We start from the raw sequence: 20304 nt of genomic DNA on the forward strand, positions 1-20304 counted from the left end.
TACAATTTCTATTTGAGAAAGTGGTGTGAAATATTTCTTTTCTTTTCTTCAAAGCTTTACTACAAGACTGTAGATCTTGTAAAATTAAAGGTACTCCAGCCATCATTGACTGGGTTTATATCCTGAAAAACAGAAACATCTTGAAGCACTTCATTGGAGTAAATAGGAAAGTCTGTTGCAGGAACTCAAAGTGTGCAGTACTGGGATTCTCTGACCATGCCATAGCTTCATAATTGCTTTCCCCTCAACCTTAGATTTCAAATGTGGGGACATCACTTTTCAAATTTTAAAACTCTGCATGGTAGCATATAAAAACGATGAGAGGCAAACTGACATGTTACACACTGATGCATGTTATGAAGCCTCAACTGTTTTCTTTAAATAAAAAAAAGCCATGGGAGGCTGTCATTTTAAGTGAAGGAATGGTGGGGGAAGGAGATGTATAACCCTTTCTCTGCCAACGGATTTTCTGTTTCACATTCCCCACCTCAAGAGCACGGCTTCCCAATGTTGCTTTGTTACCCACACTTACATGCTACTGTGGCTTCCCTCTAATACTGGCTTTATCCCCAATTGAGATGACCCTCCAACATTTCTTGACCCCACCCAGCTGGGTTAGAGAACCTGCTTTTGTGTTTTAATTCTGTTACCCCCCTCCCAAAAAAAGTGAAAATAAAAGGTTGCGCCGCTTCCTTCAGGGACCTTTAAGCTCTTGGCAGAAAGAGATAGAATAATGCCTCATGAGCAGCCTAAACATAATATAGGGCTTCAAGGGATTATGACATGGCTAGAGCGTGCAGCACGATTGAGGTCACTCCTGTGGGTGCCCTTAAAAGCTCCTTAGTAAGCAGGAGTGTTACATGCTAGAACAGGAAGCTACAGTTTAAGAGAAAATTAGGTCTTCGTGGATACCAGCACTTAAATTCCTCTCACTTCCATCTCCCTGCCATGCCAAGTTTTCCTTTAAGGGCAAGACAGTTATTGTGGCTCACAAGGGCACTGAAGCAACATACACCAGCCATTTGAATTTAAAGAGCAGCAGATGTTCTTGACCAGTGTAAGAGACATAATAAACATTTTAGATAGCATGGTTTTGGTGAAAACAAAGCCGTATAACTGCAGTAGTACAGGAGCAGCTAACATCATACCCTCCATAAGCCCTAGACAGCACAGCCAATCATCAGAGGTGATGGAAGCTGTAGCCCAACAGCATCTGAAGGATACCACATCCTCCTGCAGTAGAACCTAATGGTCTAATGACTTGTGATGCTAAGTGTGTCACTGGAAATCACTTTTCCTTATGCTAAATGTTATTACAGGCATAGGGCCAGTTTTAATTGACAACACAGTGCACAGGGATGGGAGTCTAATTCCTTGCCCACAAGCCACCATTAGGCTTAGGGGAAATGGTCCCATTCATGCTAATATGAGTCCTGCCCCCAGAGAATGGAGATGATTTGTCATTATTCCAAAGCGACAAGCGTTACATCTCCCCTCCCTGCACACTGCATTCCCAATTAAAAGTGGACTGCCTGTAATTAGGTTTTTTTAACCACAAAGTATTTTGGAGCAATGCAATTGATGCCATATGTAGTATCTGTTTAGAAAGGAAAACGGAATCATGATCTAGCAAAAACTGGGGAAGTTGTGGGTTGGAATTTGTATATTTTGTTAAGGTAACTGCTTACCTCCCCCTGCCACATGATCTGGTCTCTGATCACTTGATCTCATAACTTAATAGCTGCACACTGATGGCTGACAATGGGAAGCAGCTCTATTTAAGCAAGCATTTTGTTTGATATGATGTTTGATGTGAATGTTCTATCTATCACATCACCTCTGCAATGGCTCATTCATATCATCACTTAATGTTGCAGTTATGTGTAAACCAGCCCTAAGACCACCTGCGCAAAGATAAATATTTCAGAGTATCTTCTTATATTCTTACCTTTCTCCCATCTGTCATGTACAATTTCACAACAGGGTACTGCATTAGCTCAGTGATGTGGTCCAGAAAGGCCTCAAAGCTTTGTGTGTTCTTCTTACCCAAGACAACAGTGCGCCGGATTCTTACATTGCCATTTTTGAAAACAAGCAGCTTCTTAGGGTTACTGAGTCTGGCAGTGCTTCCTTGCTGGAACACACCACCTTCACCCTCTCTAGCTAACTGTACAGCTCTGCGGCGAGCACTGACTGGCCTGCTGATCTGCCATGGCAATGGCTTTCTACTGGCCTTCTCCAGGTTGATGGGCTTGACTTTCCTCTGTTGGGAACAGATGTATGACTTGCCATCTTCAAGGTCTTCCAAATTATTGACACTGTGTATCCCTCGTGGTGTAGTGATATTTCTCACCCCAAAAGGCAATGGAACTCTTTTCGACAAGTTGTCAAGCAAGGCATCAAATGATTTGAAAGAGCGGTTATTGACCACCATTTTTACCCCATTAAACTGAGGGTCGCCACTCTTGTAAAAGCAGATCCGTTTGGCCACAACGGGTTCGGTGACATTGAAAGGACGAACAGACAAAGACTGTTCACTCTCTGGAGTACGGGGCTGAATCATTGAGTTGGTTGAAGGCGTTTCACTCATTCTGACAGCAATCTGGAAATAAGGAGGCAGAAGTAAATGCTCACTTATGATCACAACAATAATGCAGTCCTCATTTCTATAAAGTCACAAAGGAGGTTTTAACAAAAGCAACCAGCAGTAAATCTTGCCAAAAATCAATGGCTTAAATAGGTCCAAGCTGTTATCTCTAAATTCCACAAAGACTGGTAGGATTAAGCTAACAAAGCTTTACTTGCAAATATGTGTAGAATTCTCCCATGTATTTTAACATATCTTATCATTTTGCTACAACAGAACATTTCACTTAGCAAGGGGTATTTTGTCACACCAGAATAGTAATTAGACTTTTCTGTTGTTGTTTTAATAGCAGTGGCAACATTTTCTATTTTTACATTCTAAATGCTTTCATATAAAGGATTTTTTGTTGTTGTTCCAAGGGTGACCCAACCAACTAGTCCAGGGCTAAATGTGTCCTTCCAGGCCTTTCTGTCTGGCTGTTGGGACTCTCCCTAGGTCACACCCCTCATCAACCCTTTTCTGCATCCTCATCAAGTGCTTTTGCCAGGATGAAAGGTGTCCTTGAATTATGATAATGCCTCTTGCTTCCCTGGATGGAGAAATGTGAGGGTGGTCAGGTTGGAAGGCAAAGAATCCTCTGGCTTTTGCACAGCTGGAATATCATGTACTATATAAACATGGCATCCATTTGTCCAGCCACTTTTTCCCTATGGCCTCCCCGCAAACTGGCATGTGGTTTCTGGAATATTCCCCATGGGGAAATTTCAGACCTTGGCCTGAAAAATATTCCCCAGCTCTGAACTAGTCAGACATTGCACCCACACAACATGTTTAAAGTACATTCAACACACACTTAAAACACATGTTTTCCCCCAAGGAATCCAGGAAACTGTAGTTTACCCTTCACAGATCAACTGTTCCCAGCTACCATTCCCTAATTCTTTGGCGGAAGCCATGTGCTTTGAATGTGCCTTGAATATGCTTTAAATGTATGGCGTGGATATGACCAAAAACTGACAAAATAAACTGGGCACAATCTAGAAAAAAGAATTACAGTGTGAGTTTACATAGTTCCCTGTAATTTCAATAGGGTTTGTGCAGGAGAACTTTCTGGTGGATTTAGCCTGTGATCCCAGGCATATTCGTTTTGTAGCACTGCAGTCTTACTGATTCTAGCAGGATTTCTCTTCAGTAAACACAATGGGCTAGACAACAGCACAAACATATTATAAAGTCTCACTGTTAAACCACACAGTCTGGAGTAGTCACATTCAGCTTAAGATACTCTGGAGTCAAGACTTTAAGATTAATGTATTACTTTTTCATTTACACCCCCACTTGACCCACTAGATTAAGACCATATTAAAAATCTGTAAGATAAGCTTTTAAAATAGAAAGTAAGATATAATAATACTTTATAGTCATGTGTAGTATTTTTCCTTAAATTACATCCTATGCTACATCTGTAGCACCTACAGCTTCCTCATAAGGTAAGCCACTAACTCGATCCCCAAATTGCAGAAACTGAGAATAAGAGAGAGAAGCTTGCATAAGATTGCCCAGTGAGTACAAGGCTTAACCAAGAGTTCAACCAGAAAGGATGAGGGAGAATTTACAGCTTATGTGTTTGAACCAGCTAATTAGAGTTACAAAAACAGATTGTAATAAATGACCTACTTCATGCTTAGATTGAATGTTTAAAAGGTACCAGGAAAAATATGGACTAGTAGAGGAAGAATGGGAAACCTAAGGCCCATCGTATGTTCTAGTAATTTATATGTTGATTGGTCTGGAAATTCCTGTATATGAATAAATAAATGGGACCCAGTGCAGAGGCATTACTATTATCAATATCATTATCATTCTTTTCCTACTATTTCCCAAGATGTTGGAGAGATGTTATTCTTTTCTTTTTTCCTAATTGTTCCCAAGTTGTTGTTGTTGTTTTTTTGAGGAACCCATTTCAGAGGCATCATTATTATCCATTACAGTGGTACCTTGGGTTAAGTACTTAATTAGTTCCAGAGGTCCGTTCTTAACCTGAAACTGTTCTTAACCTGAAGCACCACTTTAGCTAATGGGGCCTCCTGCTGCTGCCGTGCCGCCGGGGCATGATTTCTGTTCTCTTCCTGAAGCAAAGTTCTTAACCCGAGGTACTATTTCTGGGTTAGTGGAGTCTGTAACCTGAAGGGTATGTAACCTGAAGCGTCTGTAACCCGAGGTACCACTGTATTATTTCCTTCTGCTTGGCCCACAGCAGGGACTGTTCCCAAGTTGTTTGGGGAGAGGGGAGCTCAGCACAAAGGTGGGAATGTTGTTATTATCATCTCCACATACATCCCTAATTTTGAGAAACTTGTAAATTACATTCAGCCTCAAATATCACAATAGTCTAGGCCAGTGTTGCTCAACAACTACTTTGGTGAGATTTTTTTTCTATGTATTTCTATTCTTCTCTATTCCATATAGTAAAAAGATAGTTAAAAAAAATACTTGCCAGACAGTATTAAGTGTGTGGCAGACTGTAGTAATACAAAATTATTCCTGGATTTAGTTATATTTTATCTTCTAGCTCTAATCTACAGCAGCACACCAGCAATTTAACAAGCAAGACTTAACAGTGTCTGGAAAAGAATGAAGTTTTTCAAACATATTTTGTTAACAAAACAACAACCATGAATGTTTTTCCCCATATTTGAAACAGTTTAAGTTCCCATCTCTTTTCTTTTTCTGCTCTTTAGGCGGCAGCCATTTTGTGCTAGTCCACACTCCTGATGGCAACTATTTTCTAACTGGTGCCTTTGGCACACTCTCAAACTTTCAAATGTTCTCTGGGACTAAAAAAAATTAACAATCACTGAATTATGATGTTGCTTCTGACTACATATCATAGTGGCGACACTTCCATTTCTACCCAAATCCATTATACGGTGACATGATTTTCTTTCATAATACTTGTTCACAATCATAATAATCAAGCATACCACTTGAAAAGAGTGCTTGAAATCAACAGCCTTTTCACATAAATAATATACAAAGAAATTGCTGAAACTTCAGCACATGGCATAAATTAATGTGTCATTACTATAAATAGTTGTCCTTCTTAACTTCAATTAATTATACTAGGATAACTGAGTTTATTGTGTGGCTGAGCCAAAATTTCTCAGCAAATAACTTTCTCTCATTTTTTTAAACTTATTGTTTGGAACTCTTCCTGTCTTGTTGGAGAATTCAGTCATCCTTTGGATTTATCGGTGAAATGATCTCTAATTTTGCCATCCAAATTTTTTGGGGAACAACTCTGGATCTAATTTTAATATTGTCTAATATTATTTTAATTTCAGTAGAGGAAACAATGACCTATACTCCTTTCATTCCTCTTCTCACAGTCCACCCCTTCCTTAATCCACCAACAGGGTTTCAATAAAGGTTAAGTCGGCTGAAATTTCTCAGAACATTTTCTGAGGAAAAGCTGTTGGATAATTTTACCTTGCCCCTCCCCGAATATATCTGGTGGCTTCCTCTGCCCTATTTTGCCACCCAGAGAGTTTTTTTGCAGTGGGGGTGGGGGATTGGACACTATTTTACCTCAGCCCTAGTTTTTGTACTTACCCAGAATCATAACCTATATGAGATAAAGGAAAAAGAACAAGAAAGTTGTCTGAAGCAATCTGGACTTCCTTGCAAGTCAAGTAGCTAGTATTTTACTCATGTAACCTTTTCACATTGTTTCCCTTTAGATCTTCTTCCATTCTGAAAGGAAACAAACACAACTATTGCATGTTTCTTCTTGATAGTCGTTTTCCATGGGAGAACATGCCCAATCACTGAACCTTTGGAGTTGCGGGGGTGGGGAATCAAACTTTTATCATCCAAATCTTTGCATAACTGCAATAATGTTGCCGTCCGTATTCCCTTGTGTAGCAATTCCCTTTGGTTGTAAATCATTTCCAGGGGTGGAACTTCCAACTCTTAGATTGAGATGCCATGATTCAGCCTTCTTTATCACAAAGTCGAAGCTGTTCTTTCTCCTAATAGTCAACCCTTCCAATTATTATGTGTGATCAGCCAAATAGTAAGAAGTTCTTCTTCTTTAAAGTGGCTTAAGATTATTGGTGATTTCTGGGGTCCCAGCGCTGCAGAGCATATAATTCTAGATCTTCTGGTCCTGTCGCTTTTACCCTGTATAGTCCGTATCCATCCCACAGTGGATTCCAGTTCATAGAGAGGCTGGATCAAGTAGAGCTGGCAATCAAGTGAGAGATTTCAATGCAGTATTTTTGCAGACCCAGAAGGATGGCATTGTTTTGTGCCTATGGAATGAGGTGGCTCTTCTTATGGAAATGTATCTCCAGATGGCAAATGTTCTATCTAATTACTACCAAAGGTATAATAAGATTTGTAGCTTCTTCCCTTAATCCGGATTACAGCAAGCTTGCCTTGCTGACTGTAAAGCAGTGGCAATAACAATTCTCCTCAGCTGATAGTACATATCACAACAATTCTTAATTGGCTTTCCCCCTTTAAATGTGTTTATTATATATGCTTATGCTGAGCACTGATGGGAACTCTATATACATTGCTTAAGGCTAGTTTTGCCACCCATTTAAAATAAATAAATGCACAAGACTGATGTGATAATATACAATGCTCCCTTGGAACAAGTGAGCATTTTTTACACTGCAACCTGATTTAACCAGCTTATTACAACAATAATTTAGTGCCCAAAGTACATGTCAGTTGGTATAGCTGCACACTGATCACAGCTCAGGCAATCGAGTTTTTGTTCTGTTCAGTTCAAAGTTCTTTCAGCTACTGAGTACTATTTCTTAAATTTAATATAAATCTCTCCACAGACCCTTTTAGCAATAAGAGCATGCCTTCTGGCTGAATTTTTAAATATTTGATGGGAAATGGCTCCTTTTTAAGAATCAAGCCTAACAAGTCAGTGCTACCTGGATATAATATCTGGATACAATTGTTTCTTTCCTTTTTCCTCCTTCAGGGAAACATGGGCTTCCAACAATTCTACCACAAAGACATTGATCAGACCGAGACCTCCTTAGCTTGAGCAAGGTTGCTGTGCCACAGAGCTTCTGATCATGCCCTGAGAATCAGTGGCTATTCAACATTATTGTTTTCTAACTTGCCTTTTTATTATTAATCTCATACATACATACATAAATGTGAATAACTGTTTTTATTTCAGTTTTCTAATAACAGTACAAAATACAACAATGCAATGCAGAGCAGTTGTATGAATCATAGTGATATCAATTTAAAATTTCATTGGTCCAATCATGTAGAAGAATAAAAATAAACTGCCTATTGAGATTTAAATATAATAGGTCTAGGTTCATAAGATAATAAAGATGTACAATTTATCCCAGGAGATGCCTCCATAATGTTCCATATGTAGTATACAATCTATGCAGCTATGTTAGCCTAAATATGTGTGTGTGTGTGTGTGTGTGTGTGTGTGTATGCACACACAGTGGTACCTCAGGTTACATACGCTTCAGGTTACAGACGCTGCAGGTTACAGACTCTGCTAACCCAGAAACAGTACCTTGGGTTAAGAACTTTGCTTCAGGATGAGAACAGAAATTGTGCTCTGGCGGCGCAGTGGCAACAGGAGGCCCCATTAGCTAAAGTGGTGCTTCAGGTTAAGAACGGACCTCCAGAACAAATTAAGGGTTCTTAACCCGAGGTACCACTGTAATCTGATTTGTATGTACTGCTAATGATTGGATTTAGGCTGCTGTTTTATTATATTTTGTTTTTGTTTTTTATTGTGAGCTGTTTTGAAAAGGCCTTGGTTCTGAGTTGTAACATAAAATCACTTCCATATACAGGCCCACCGCGCCCGCCTTATGTGTGATCAACTTGTGCACAACCACATATAAACTAGGCAATACATAAAGGTAAAGTAAAGGGACCCCTGACCATTAGGTCCAGTCGTTACTGACTCTGGGGTTGCGGTGCTCATCTTGCCTTATTGGCCAAGGGATCCGGCGTACAGCTTCCGGGTCATGTGGCCAGCATGACTAAACCGCTTCTGGCAAACCAGAGCAGCGCACGGAAATGCCGTTTACCTTCCCGCCAGAGCGCTACCTATTTATCCACTTGCATTTTGACATGCTTTTGAACTGCTAGGTTGGCAGGAGCAGGGACTGAGCAACGGGAGCTCACCCCGTCGTGGGGATTCGAACCACCAACCTTCTGATCAGCAAGTCCTAGGCTCTGTGGTTTAACCCACAGCACCACCTAGGCAATAAATAGTTTAATTCAAGCCCGGAAATGGCAGGAGAGAGGTGGGAAGTCATGAGGAGACACTCCCCAGAGCCTAAAGTGGATTATCAGTGAGGGTGGAGGAAACCCCAAAGAGACCTGAGGTGCAGCAGGGCTTTGTTTAGGCTGCTCAGCCTCCCTGCTTAACAGCTGACTTGCGTGGTAGTACAGCAGAAGTTCCTGCTTTCCCATGCATCCTACAGCCAGCCCCAGAGCTTCAAAACCATATTTTTTGGTCTGAAGTGTGGAGAGAGGAAGAGAGAGAATAATAATAATAAATTTTATTTATATCCCGCCCTCCCCAGCCGAAGCCGGGCTCAGGGCGGCTAACAACAATAAAACAGTACAAAAGTACAGCACAAACAACACTCTAAAATCATTCATTATAAAATTAATTAATTCAAACCACTGGCAACCATTGGGCCAGAGCTCCGCGAAGATTGCCGAGGGAGGGAGTCAGGCTGTGCCCTGGCCAAAGGCCTGGTGGAACAGCTCTGTCTTGCAGACTTGCAGAACTGGAGAACAGGGGGGAAATGGGTATTTGGAGGCATTTTAGAGGGTGCTCCCCACTTACATACATAAGTGGGGTGGGGGAGACACCTGTATAAAAACAACTAATGAAAGGATAAACATTTTGACACTGCTGTGGGGTGCGGGGAGAAGCTGACTGAGAGAGGGCATCTCAAACACAAAAGAAAGGCTGATGTAAGCACTCCCCTGCTTTGTCATTGAAATTCCCCTTTCCCAAAGCTGTTTTTCTAAGAAAAAAAATACATATGTGCCCACATAACATGCACTTAGCCCCTCAATGTCATGAAAATTCAACTGAATGAGAGTTAAGTCCCTGACATCTATGGGATTTCAGGGTACGTCTGCTTTTCTGGATTCTGTTTCAGCCTCACACTGTCCTAGGCTAAATGGGAATGATTTCCTGAGTGCTCATTTTTGGCTGAATCATTCAAAACAGGGGTGCAGCAAAATGGAAGTCCATGGAGCTTTTGAACTAAATTTTTGTGATTTCACCAACCTGTGCCCTTTGAATGACACTCTTTGTTAAGATTTGCTAGAGAGGACAATGCTTAGCAGAATATTTTTATCATTCATGTGTGAGTCACTCTATTAAAATATTAAGTTGCTACAACAGTTAAATGAATATAGCTGGCCTTGTGACACAAGAAAAGTTGATAGTATGCCTGACAACTCCAAGTCCTTTCAACCTCTGAAACCCTGGGAGGTTTTTTTTTTAATTGAACCATTCACTAAGGTATGGAACTAGGAAATCGTTATCCATTTGAAAAGGAAATTATCACATTAGAGATAGGGCCTGGGTTAAATTTCTCTGAATGTGCCCAGCCTACTTACATCCTTTCCACAAAGGTTTCGGGGGGGGGGCGGAGTGCTATTATTAACATTTTTGGCTGATAAGATTGAGTTAGCACAGCAGTTTGATCTACATGAACTTTTAATCATGCTAATCCCTTCAGCTTTATGAAATTCTCCAAAAGAAAAATGTAATAACCGGTAACACAAAGGTAAAGGGAGGGGGAGTGCTATATAGGAGAAGAACAAACACATGGTTGTTACACATACTGTACACTCCATCAGCTCTGCTGTGACAGGACGGCTCCATCAGGCCTCCTCCCCCTTCAACTGTCATCTGAGGGCAGCCATTCATCAGTTTTTTGGCTGGGCCCTACTGTTTGGTGGTGGACACTGTCCCCTTAACCTAAGGGAATGGGATATCCAATTAGAAGGCTCCAGGAGGAGGTGTTTCTATCCAGATGCTCTGTCATGAACAAATAATTAATGAAAAGATGTGTAAACCACAAGCAAATTAGGATCTATGCTCAATAAAGAGGTCATCTGGAGGAGCCCTTGGTTGGTTGGTTGGTTGGTTGGTTGGTTGGTTGGTTTTTGGTCCTGGGTCATAGAATCATACATATTAAGTAGCGGGTGGACATAGCAGACGACACAGAGATTTCTCCAAGTAGTTCTTTATAAGTAAGCTGGAACTGAACTGAACAGCAAACAGCTCAGCCGGCCTGCTTTTATAGGCAGCCGGCTATCAACATTGTAACAACAACACCCAGGGATTCCCGCCTAAATTAACTTATGTGGACCTGAATGAAAACTATATACACAATACCCCTGGTGGCCAGGGTTAGAACTTCAATACATAACAATACAATTGTTGAGCTGGAAGGGTTACCATGATTCATTTAGTCCAATCCGCTGCAATGAAAGAGTCACAGTTAAGGAATCTCTGACAAGATGGGCATCCAACCTCTATTTAAAAACCTCCAATGAAGGAGAATCAACTACCTTCCGAGGTACACCATTCCACTGTCAAACAGCTCTAATTGCCAGAAAGTTCTTCCTTATGTTTAGTTGGAATCTTCTTTCTTATAGGTTCAATCCATTGGGTCAGGTCCTAACCTCTGGAGCAGCACAAAGCAAGCTTGCTCAACCATCCATGTGACAGTCTTTACTCTTCAGTCATGACTATTGGCTTGTCCTATGGCACCTGGTTTACCTCAGACTGCTACCCATAGCCCAGGCCTCTCTATGTCACTCCCCTGCTCTTTCCCACAGAGACGTTCTTGCTAGATGGCTTAATGGAGCCAGGGTGGGTAGTCCAGCTGGAACAGGAACAGGCTCTGGAATCTTCTTCACTTCTCTCCTCACCATCAACATTCATTACTGTATGTCACTTAAAGTCTTCATGAGAAAATTGGGGTGGAAGAGTTCTAAATAAATACTCTTTGCTATGATAACTAAACAAAACCTCCATGTTCTGCATACTAGATGCTGACAACAAATTACAAAAATTCAAAAATAATAATGATGTCATGCTTATTAGCTTCCAGAGACAACTGGTTGGACTGGTGAAAACAGATGGCTGGAACAGATACATCTTATGTCCCCTACTCACATTGATATTGATACCCTATTATAACTCCTGTTTGCTTTAAAGAGGCTGATGTGAATGGAGCTGCCACACTGCAGTAATCTGGTCATGCAAACTATCTCTAAGCAATTAGATAGTCTTATTGGTTTAATGCTATTTTGAGCCCATGCCTGTATTCAATCTCGCCTTTGAAAAACAAAACAGAACATATTGTTTGTGCAAGACTTCTATTTATCCCCATGCTGGACTCCATTATATTTGGAATATAAAAATTTTAAAACATATCATACTGAAATTTCTAGAACTGGCGCACTCAGTTAATCTACTAGTTCAGCAATATGAATCCTTTACCAAGCATTCTGCTAATTTAGAATTCACTTTTTGGTTGGAGGAAAATAACATGGAGAAAGGCAGGTGAGGAAATAATGCTTGGTCAGGTTCAGGATCATAATTTTAAAGTCACTGTCACCTATTTTGCATAAGGGTGCCAAAGACTTATATAAAAATAAATGAATGCATGAATTTCTGGTTATAAAAGTGGGGGGAAATTATTAGCTCCTTCCCTGCTGAGATAAATCACTCTCACTTGCCCAACCAGGCTTTCCATCTCCCCTCCTCTCCCCCCCAATCTCCCCCCCCAAAAAAAAATGCGCAAGGAGAATGCCCAAGAGCAGCACAGGGTGGTGAGAGAAAGGTCAGATCATTCCTTCTGGCAAGCTGCAATGCTTGTACATCTTAGTGCTATATTAAATTCCACCATATGTTCTAATGTGAGTGTAAGGGAAAACAGGGAAATTCTGCTTGCCTTCTAGAATTGTTGGCTACCCACAAGATTCCTGAAGTGATTTGCCTGAAGACAAACCATGCAACTCAAGGTGAATTTTGGGTTAAGGTGAAATGCAGTGAACCCAGGCATGTGAGCAGTGCTGGCCCAATACACTTGGTACCTCAAGCAGAGTTAAAATGGTATTCACCCACCCCACACTCTCTCAGACACGAATAGCTAGGGTTGTTTTAAAAAGCCTTGCAGACCCATTAAAACAAAAATTCTTGCCTTTCTCTACCCCCATGTGTCATTTGAAGGAAAATGCTTTATTACACTGGATGGCATGTCCAGTCCTGCAGGCTAGCACAACCTCCAGGGTTTTTGTTACTCTTACCAAAACTTTTCTGGCTTCTGCCAAAATTTTCTCAGATGTTGTTAAGTTGTGGGTGAACATATCAGACGACGCAGCAATTCTTCAAACAGCTCTTCTTTATTCAGATGCCAGAACAGAACTGAACTGAAGGGCTCAGTCAGCCTGCTTATATAGAGCTCCAGTACCTTGTTACTGTAACAACTTTCTAAAACTATCCAATCACTGAACGTCACTTTCGATCCTTCATTTGCATAACTATCTATAGTATCCCCCTGCTGGCCCAGGGTGAGAACTTCAGTACATAACAGATGTCATGCTAAATTTGCTCAAATGTTGCCTTATGTGAAATTTGGGTCATAACATAGATCACAGAACCACTGTCCCTTCCCATTTAAACTTGTCAGTGGTTATAGAAAATTGAGTTGTATGTTATAGCTATTGGTTACAGCTATAGTTCTGCGATCTATGTTTGTTAGAATTTGGTCCCAGGCACAGGGGAACACCACCTTGTGGAAGCTAAGCAGTTTGGGGTCTGACCAGTACCCAGATGGGAGATCACCTAGGAACCATTTGCATGTAACCTTGGGTTCCATGATGGAAGAAAGTGAGATATAAATGTAAGGAGAGAGAGAGAGGGAATGTTTGTTATGAATTATGTCTCAGATTTTTGTGGACATCATCCTCAAACATATATACACTGGTATCCCATATTTAAATGTAATTATGTATGTGTATATGTATATGTATGTGCGTGCTTCCTAATTCTGCAGCTCTAGAGATGCTAGTTCTATATTCAAGATAAATTGAAAGGCCTTCTTGCTGTGATAAGTAAAAATATCTTTATCACTTAAGTTCATCAAGAAAACTATTTTTAACAGATGATCAAACTTGCTCTTGTGAAAGCTCTGACTAATTCTGTCTCCACCCACCAGACTTTTGCTGCTTTGTATTCAGTTTTGCCTAAGGGTGCCAAAGACTTATCTAAGAAATTAAATCCATAAGTTTCCGGATAAAAAGTGGAAAAAATGATTAGCTCCTTCCCTGCTGAGATAAATCACTTCCCAATGTTTTCACTTGTAGACTTTACCATTTTTTTTCATTTTGTGCTTACTACAGCCACATTTATAAAGGAATGTGAATGTCAAAACTAATTTATTACTGTGCGTTATGAACTCTCAACTCTGCATGATAGTCTAGGAGCTCTAGAGAGTAATGGCCTAGCTAACTTTACATATATGCAAGCATCTACTTAATAGCAGGGCTTTTCCTATTTTTACATGGTGAAAATAAATTGACAATAAAAAAATCGTAAGTCAGCTGTCAAATCATTATTAACTAAAAGATAATTAGCAAAAATATGTCTGCTTATCTTTGGCAGCTCAAAGGGCAGACTAGTGTATCTATGGGATCCATATGGCCAATTAGCACTATACTTTATTTTTAGAGTAGGCCTCCATGTGTTGCAGCTCACTGGCAGGAGGAGGATTTGGCTATTATGGAAGGGAATGACATACTATTCCATCCAGTCCTGTGGTTCATTGACCTGAGGCACTGCAGTGCGCACTTATCATGGCAATACTTGGGGAGAGGCGGCTGCATCGTGCCCTTGTGAGCAGAAAGGATGAGACTATATGTAGGCCCAACCCAGCTTCTGTCATGTCAGTTTGCTTCCTATGCTAACTGTTATTTGGGGGTTTATAAAAACAGTAGGCAGACCTAACCCTCTTATACACTCCAGCTTGTAAAGGATTCCCATTCAAATAAACATCACATCCTCTAAGAGCAGGATCCATAGATGTCAACTCTCAGATTTGAAAATAAGGGATCAGCAGCCTCAAAAATAAGGGATCAGCAGCATAGCTGTCAACTTTCAGATTTGAAAATAAGGGATCAGCAGCCTTACCTGTCCCGGAGACAGTCTATGGGATATCTAACAATCCTGGATAGCAGCGGGAAATGGCGCTGAAATAAGGGAATTTTCCGCAAAAAAAGGGAAGGTTGACAGCTATGCCAGGATCCCTCTGAAAAAAACGAATGAAAGGCAAAGCCAATACGCCATTCAAACTGCTGTGTGCCTCACTGCCTGGAAAAGGAAAGGTGATGAGTGACTTATCTAAACCTAATGAAGTCATCTGGCTCTTTCAGCAGCTTCCTTTGTAATATATGGCCATAATAATGTGGCAGGCGGATGCCAAAATTGTACAAAGTACAGCACGGCAGTAGTTCAATTTTGAACTGTCTTAATTTTTTTTTCCCCCTATTAAAGCCTCTCTAATTTTAGCACCATTTTGACTGCCAAGAGCTAGAAATAAAAACCTATCTGTGACTGAAGACAAAAGATGTAAATATAACTGGAGTTTTATCTCTGTGGCTGCCACGCTTACTGCCCATTCTTAATGTATGTTTACCCAGAAGTACTTCCCAAACACTTAAATGGGTTTATTCCCAAATAGGTTTACAGAAGATTGCACAGGAACTTTCTCAGATCCAACAATAAAAAGGACAGAGTAGAATAGAAAGAATTGTGACAGAAGGGAGCCTCTGTCTCAAGTCTGTCCTTCATTTTGAAGCAAACAACCATCTTCCCTCAAGGTACTAAGGCACTGGCCCTTCCAAAGGATCTCAGGCAGCCTTAGAAAGCTGTTGCTTTTAAACTGTCTGCTGGTGTTTCTGTTATTAATTGCTGTTGCTGTCGTTAGTCACTTTTTTCCAAAAAATGAATCTCAATGGTAATGTACTGATGCTGCTATAGTTGTGTTGTATTTTGCTATTTTTGTAAGACACCTTACATTATGTGAGGGAAGTTGGGGTATCAATATTTTTAAGCAAAATAAGCCACATATACACATATATACATGTCAGGAAAGGTACTTCATTTGCCTAAAGTTACATAAAACTAGTCACTTGATAAGCACTTTTAGAAACAGCTATTTTGCTTGAAAGCCCCACTCACCTTACATAGATCAGGTATGGGAAACCTTTCTCAGCCCAGGGATGGATCTAGATACAGGAAAAGATGCTAAAAATAAGCCAGAAATTAGATAGTTATAACAAAATAAAGAAATCCCTATGGAAAACCGCGTTTCAAAATTTCCTGCTCTCTGGCACAATCAGGTGTTGCATGTTTATAGCACATTCAAATTGCTGTTTCTTTAATAATGTAGCTGAGTCCCAAGTCTTCATTCCTTTCTGGGCAACCTTCTGCGGACCACATGCTAGTGGTTGGCAAAATCACAAACTAGATTTCTTCTTGAAAGTTCTTTGTTTAGTTTCTGAACATTTTCCAGTCACATCAATGCCAACTTTTCTGAAACCATAACAATGTCTATTTTCCCCAACTTGCTGAATTCTTTAAAATTCAACCAAAGGATTTTTCAGATATCTATAATCATCATTTTAAAAGTGTCTAGAAGAAACAGGTGTGAGAACAGGAAAATTAAAAGCCTAAGAGATTTCCGAGTTCCAAGAAGAACAGAAAAGCATTTAAAGATATAATGCTATAAAAGATAAACATGTTACAAAATATGTTTACCTGGAAGTCTGCTATGCAACAAAGCAGTCCTTTGGGATTCCAGAGACACACAGACACACAGACACACACACACAGACACACACACACACACACACACACACACCAGAGGGAAAATATTTCCCATGTTTTCAGAAGAATTGAAAGAAACAAGTTGAAGTTTTACCTCAGTCTTTCTTTTCTAGAAAGGCGGCAGGGAATGTTTAAAGGTTTCATAAAAGAAACACATGTGACTGTTAGGAATTAAATTAAATCTAAAGATGAGCTTCACATATTCTGGAAGAACTGCTCACACAGTCAAGGTCAGGATAAATTGAAAAGTAAAGCACAAATGTATTGTTGTCTGCTGCAGATTGGCTTTTCCTTGCCAGAACAAAGTGTATGTGCTCTCCACAGAATTTTTGGCAAAACGGTGCCATGTCAAACTTGTGAGCTTTGATCAGCAAGCAGCAATCGGACTCACCAAGCAACAACTGGCTGATTGAAAGGACAGTTAAGAAAAGAAACCCAATAGATGCTCATTTAGATTTGGAATGAGAGCATCCTCACATAGAGAATAGCACAGTATAAAAGAAAGCTATCAAAGGAACAGGATGGCCAGACTGTGGTGTTTTTTTAAAGGTGCATGAACAAGTTCACCCCGAATACACCAACCCCAATGTCTGTCACATACATCTTTCATTGCAGGTAACTGAGTATGAGGGGGCTTAAGGGAACCTATTTGCATACATTGTGGCATGGTCTTCCGATGGGTAGGCCTGACACTTTTTCTTTCTATAATAGGATGCACCAAGAATAGCAGGCCTTTATCAGGCTTTATTGCCACTTGACAGGATAGAAAGCCCCTGCTGTGGTAAGCTGTGAACTAATGCAGCACACACACAAACTCACATTTGTATTCTACAGCAGTTAATCCAAAAATAACACCTCCTTGGGTCTCATCCATAAATATGTATTGAAAGGAACTTGGGGCAGGATCTCCTCTATTTATCTAGATCACAAAGGTAGTCAAGGCTATTCTTATTCTTATTCTTATTATTTCTTAAAGTTGCATGCTGCCCTATACCTGCAGGTCTCAGGGCCGTTGACAAGATAAAATCACAATATAAAAACATAAAATACATAATAATTGTTAATAATAATAACCCACACACACCCTGCACACATTTTAAAAGAGCACTAGATGTCAGTCAATCAAAGGCCTGGTTAAAGAGGAATGTTTTTGCCTGGCACCAAAACATATATAATGAAGACATCAGCTGAAACTCCCTGAGGAAAGCATTCTACAAAAAGGGAGCCGCCTATATGACTCTGGCTATCATGTTCCCAGCTTCCAGTGCAAACCTATGCACGTTTATTAAGAAACAATTTCTTTTCAGTTCAATGGGCTTACTCCCAAGTGAGAGTGATGCACAGAGGATTGCAGCTAGGTTAGTCTTCCCCTCCCCCCTTATTTTACAAAAATTAAACCTCAAGTATTAATGTGAATTTCACTTGTATAAACATGACAAGGACGAGTGCTCCCCTTGCATATTGATAGAATTTAACTTAAGCCCTATCATTTTCTTACAACTGTTGACTATCTGGGTCATGCTCAAGGAACCTTAACAATGCTTAAGTCAATCAGAAACAAAGAACCCACCATGATTTCATATTCAGTTTACAGTTTCTAAGGACACTGTGTGTTCTTACTAACCTATGTGATACCGTACCAAGGCAGTGGAATGCGTATAAACAAAATCTGGAGGAGTATTGCCATGGTGCAAATAGTAGAAAAAGTCATCAGGGATTACAACTTGGCAGTTGTGTCAGAAAACAAAGAAGGGCAAATGATTGCATGGGCATGTAAATAAGGGACACTCCTTTGGGAAATAAATTGCATCACAATAATAGCAACAAAATATTCATAAATGAAACCAAGCAAAGTATTAGCTATTTGTTTCTTGACTCAAGTCTCCATCAATGCAAGGTATGGGCCCACTGAATGCAGTGCAATAACACCCTAGTCCACAGTATTTTGTATTGGTGTTCTTGCCATAAGAGAAGCTGCAGTAATGTCTTTTTTTCTGACTCTGTACAGTTTTAGGGTGGTAGTGGTGGTCTGTCACATACTAAATATAAATTTTGTGGTTTAACAACTTTTGGGATTGAACATTAAGCCAGCTGCACCACAAGTATAATTGCAATAGTGATTCTTGGACTGGCATTAAAAAAGTCATTGCCTTGGGTGGGATTCCCCTAATGCAGGGGTTGGCAAGGCTTACCGGGCGTGGGCCAGATCACTCCCTCAGAGATCCTTCGTGGGCCAGACCGGCACAGTGCGACACCGGAAATCGTGCCTGCGCATGTCTGCAGCACCAGAAATCGCTTCTGTGCATGCCCAGATGCTGAAAATCGCTTCTGCGCACGTGCAATTTTTGGCATCTGGGCATGCACAGAAGTGATTTCCAGCACCGTGGACATGTGCAGATGTGATTTTCGGCGTCTAGGCATGTGCAGAAGCGATTTCCGGAGCCACAGAAGAGAGTCCCCATGCCATGCTGCACCGGTTTAGCGCAGCGTGTGAGGACTCGCCGAGTGGGCGGCTTGGTTTGGGGGTGGCTCATGGGCCGGTTAAGCGACCCTCATGGGCCACTTCCAGCCCATGGGCCTTAGGTTGCCGACCTCTGACCTAATGAGTCCTGTCAGGGCATGAGGGTTTCTGCTTTGCAATGAGGCTTGCACCTCCCATCATCCCCCCCTCCTCTGCATCCCCCAAAATTGGCTCTTGGGGAAACAGGAGAACCCCTAGGACAGGATGCATAGAAAAGAGGGGAGATCATTCTCTCAGGCAAGCTGCAATGCTTGGGTTGACAGAATGCTCACCATAGTGCAATGTTGAATTCTGCCCCATGACTTTATCTGCCTTTTGTTGGCATTTGTTAAGTTAGACTGCAGTATTTTCAGTACATTCCACAGTGTACCAGTGGTCTAAAATAGCCATGGGTGGACTCTTGGCTCCATATCAGGTTTACTCTGATTAATCACACTGCAAGCTGATCCCTCAAAATTTATCTTTATGATAAAAACGTGTGTGTGTCTGCATGTGTGTGTGTACACATACACATACATATATCCAACAACACAGCCCATTTTATGCAAGAGAAAGGAAAAATAGGTTGTTAAGTACTAGGGTATTACATTTCTGAATCCTTGTACTTCATTGTATTTCATAGTCACACTGGTTGGACCAACCAGTGTGACCAAGCATGACTACTGTAGTCATGTTTAGGATAAGGATGCACTTGCCTCATTTTAAACATTCTCAGTCCTTCCTAAGATTGACACAAATATTAATCTAATGCCAGGCAAAGAACAAAAATACCACAAACATATGTAATGAAGCCGTCACAACCCAAAGTAATCACAGAACAGCTCGCTCCCTAGTATCCAAATGTGGCCACAATAAATTCACTGAGATAAATATTTAAGTATGTACCTGACATTCCCAGGATGCACTTAAATTAGAAACCACTTACAGGTTTGAAGCTCTTTGAGATAATATAGGAAGCTGTAGGGAAGAACTTTCTTAAAAAATCAAAGTTGCAAGATGTTTCTGTAGAACTGCAGCTCTCACCTCACCTGTGCTGCTATGATACACTGTAGACACTCGCCTTGTGCAAGTGTGTTGATGTTGACACAGTGTTAATGGCAGCATTACCTATAGCAACAACAAACAAGCTTCTATCAACAGAGGAACTGTGTATTATTTCCCGATTATTGCTGTAGTCATTCTCCTCAATGTGGTACATGAATTAAACATCAGCAGGATCAATACTACAGGAATATTACACCTACAGACTCACTGATG

General features: G+C 40.6%; 1 protein-coding gene across 3 annotated transcripts in view; it reads right to left on the reverse strand.

The window, feature by feature from the left end:
- The window catches only part of RP1 (RP1 axonemal microtubule associated), a 186153-nt gene extending 166054 nt beyond the window's left edge, over window positions 1-20099 (reverse strand). For 2 of the 3 annotated variants that reach the window (XM_081013254.1, XM_081013252.1), the window contains exons 1-2: window positions 19973-20099; window positions 1949-2602 (exon numbers count right to left, since the gene is read on the reverse strand). In XM_081013254.1, the coding sequence (XP_080869380.1) occupies window positions 1949-2590 (642 nt within the window). In that variant the 5' untranslated portion in view covers window positions 2591-2602; window positions 19973-20099. Of the gene's footprint in view, window positions 1-1948; window positions 2603-15878; window positions 15945-19972 lie in introns of all 3 variants that reach the window. The other variant, XM_081013253.1, reaches the window with a different exon arrangement.
- Window positions 20100-20304: the final 205 nt, after the last annotated feature.

The sequence above is a fragment of the Podarcis pityusensis genome, assembly GCF_964106645.2.
Source record: "Podarcis pityusensis genome assembly, chromosome: 7".
In the NCBI taxonomy this organism is placed as follows: Eukaryota; Metazoa; Chordata; class Lepidosauria; order Squamata; family Lacertidae; genus Podarcis; species Podarcis pityusensis.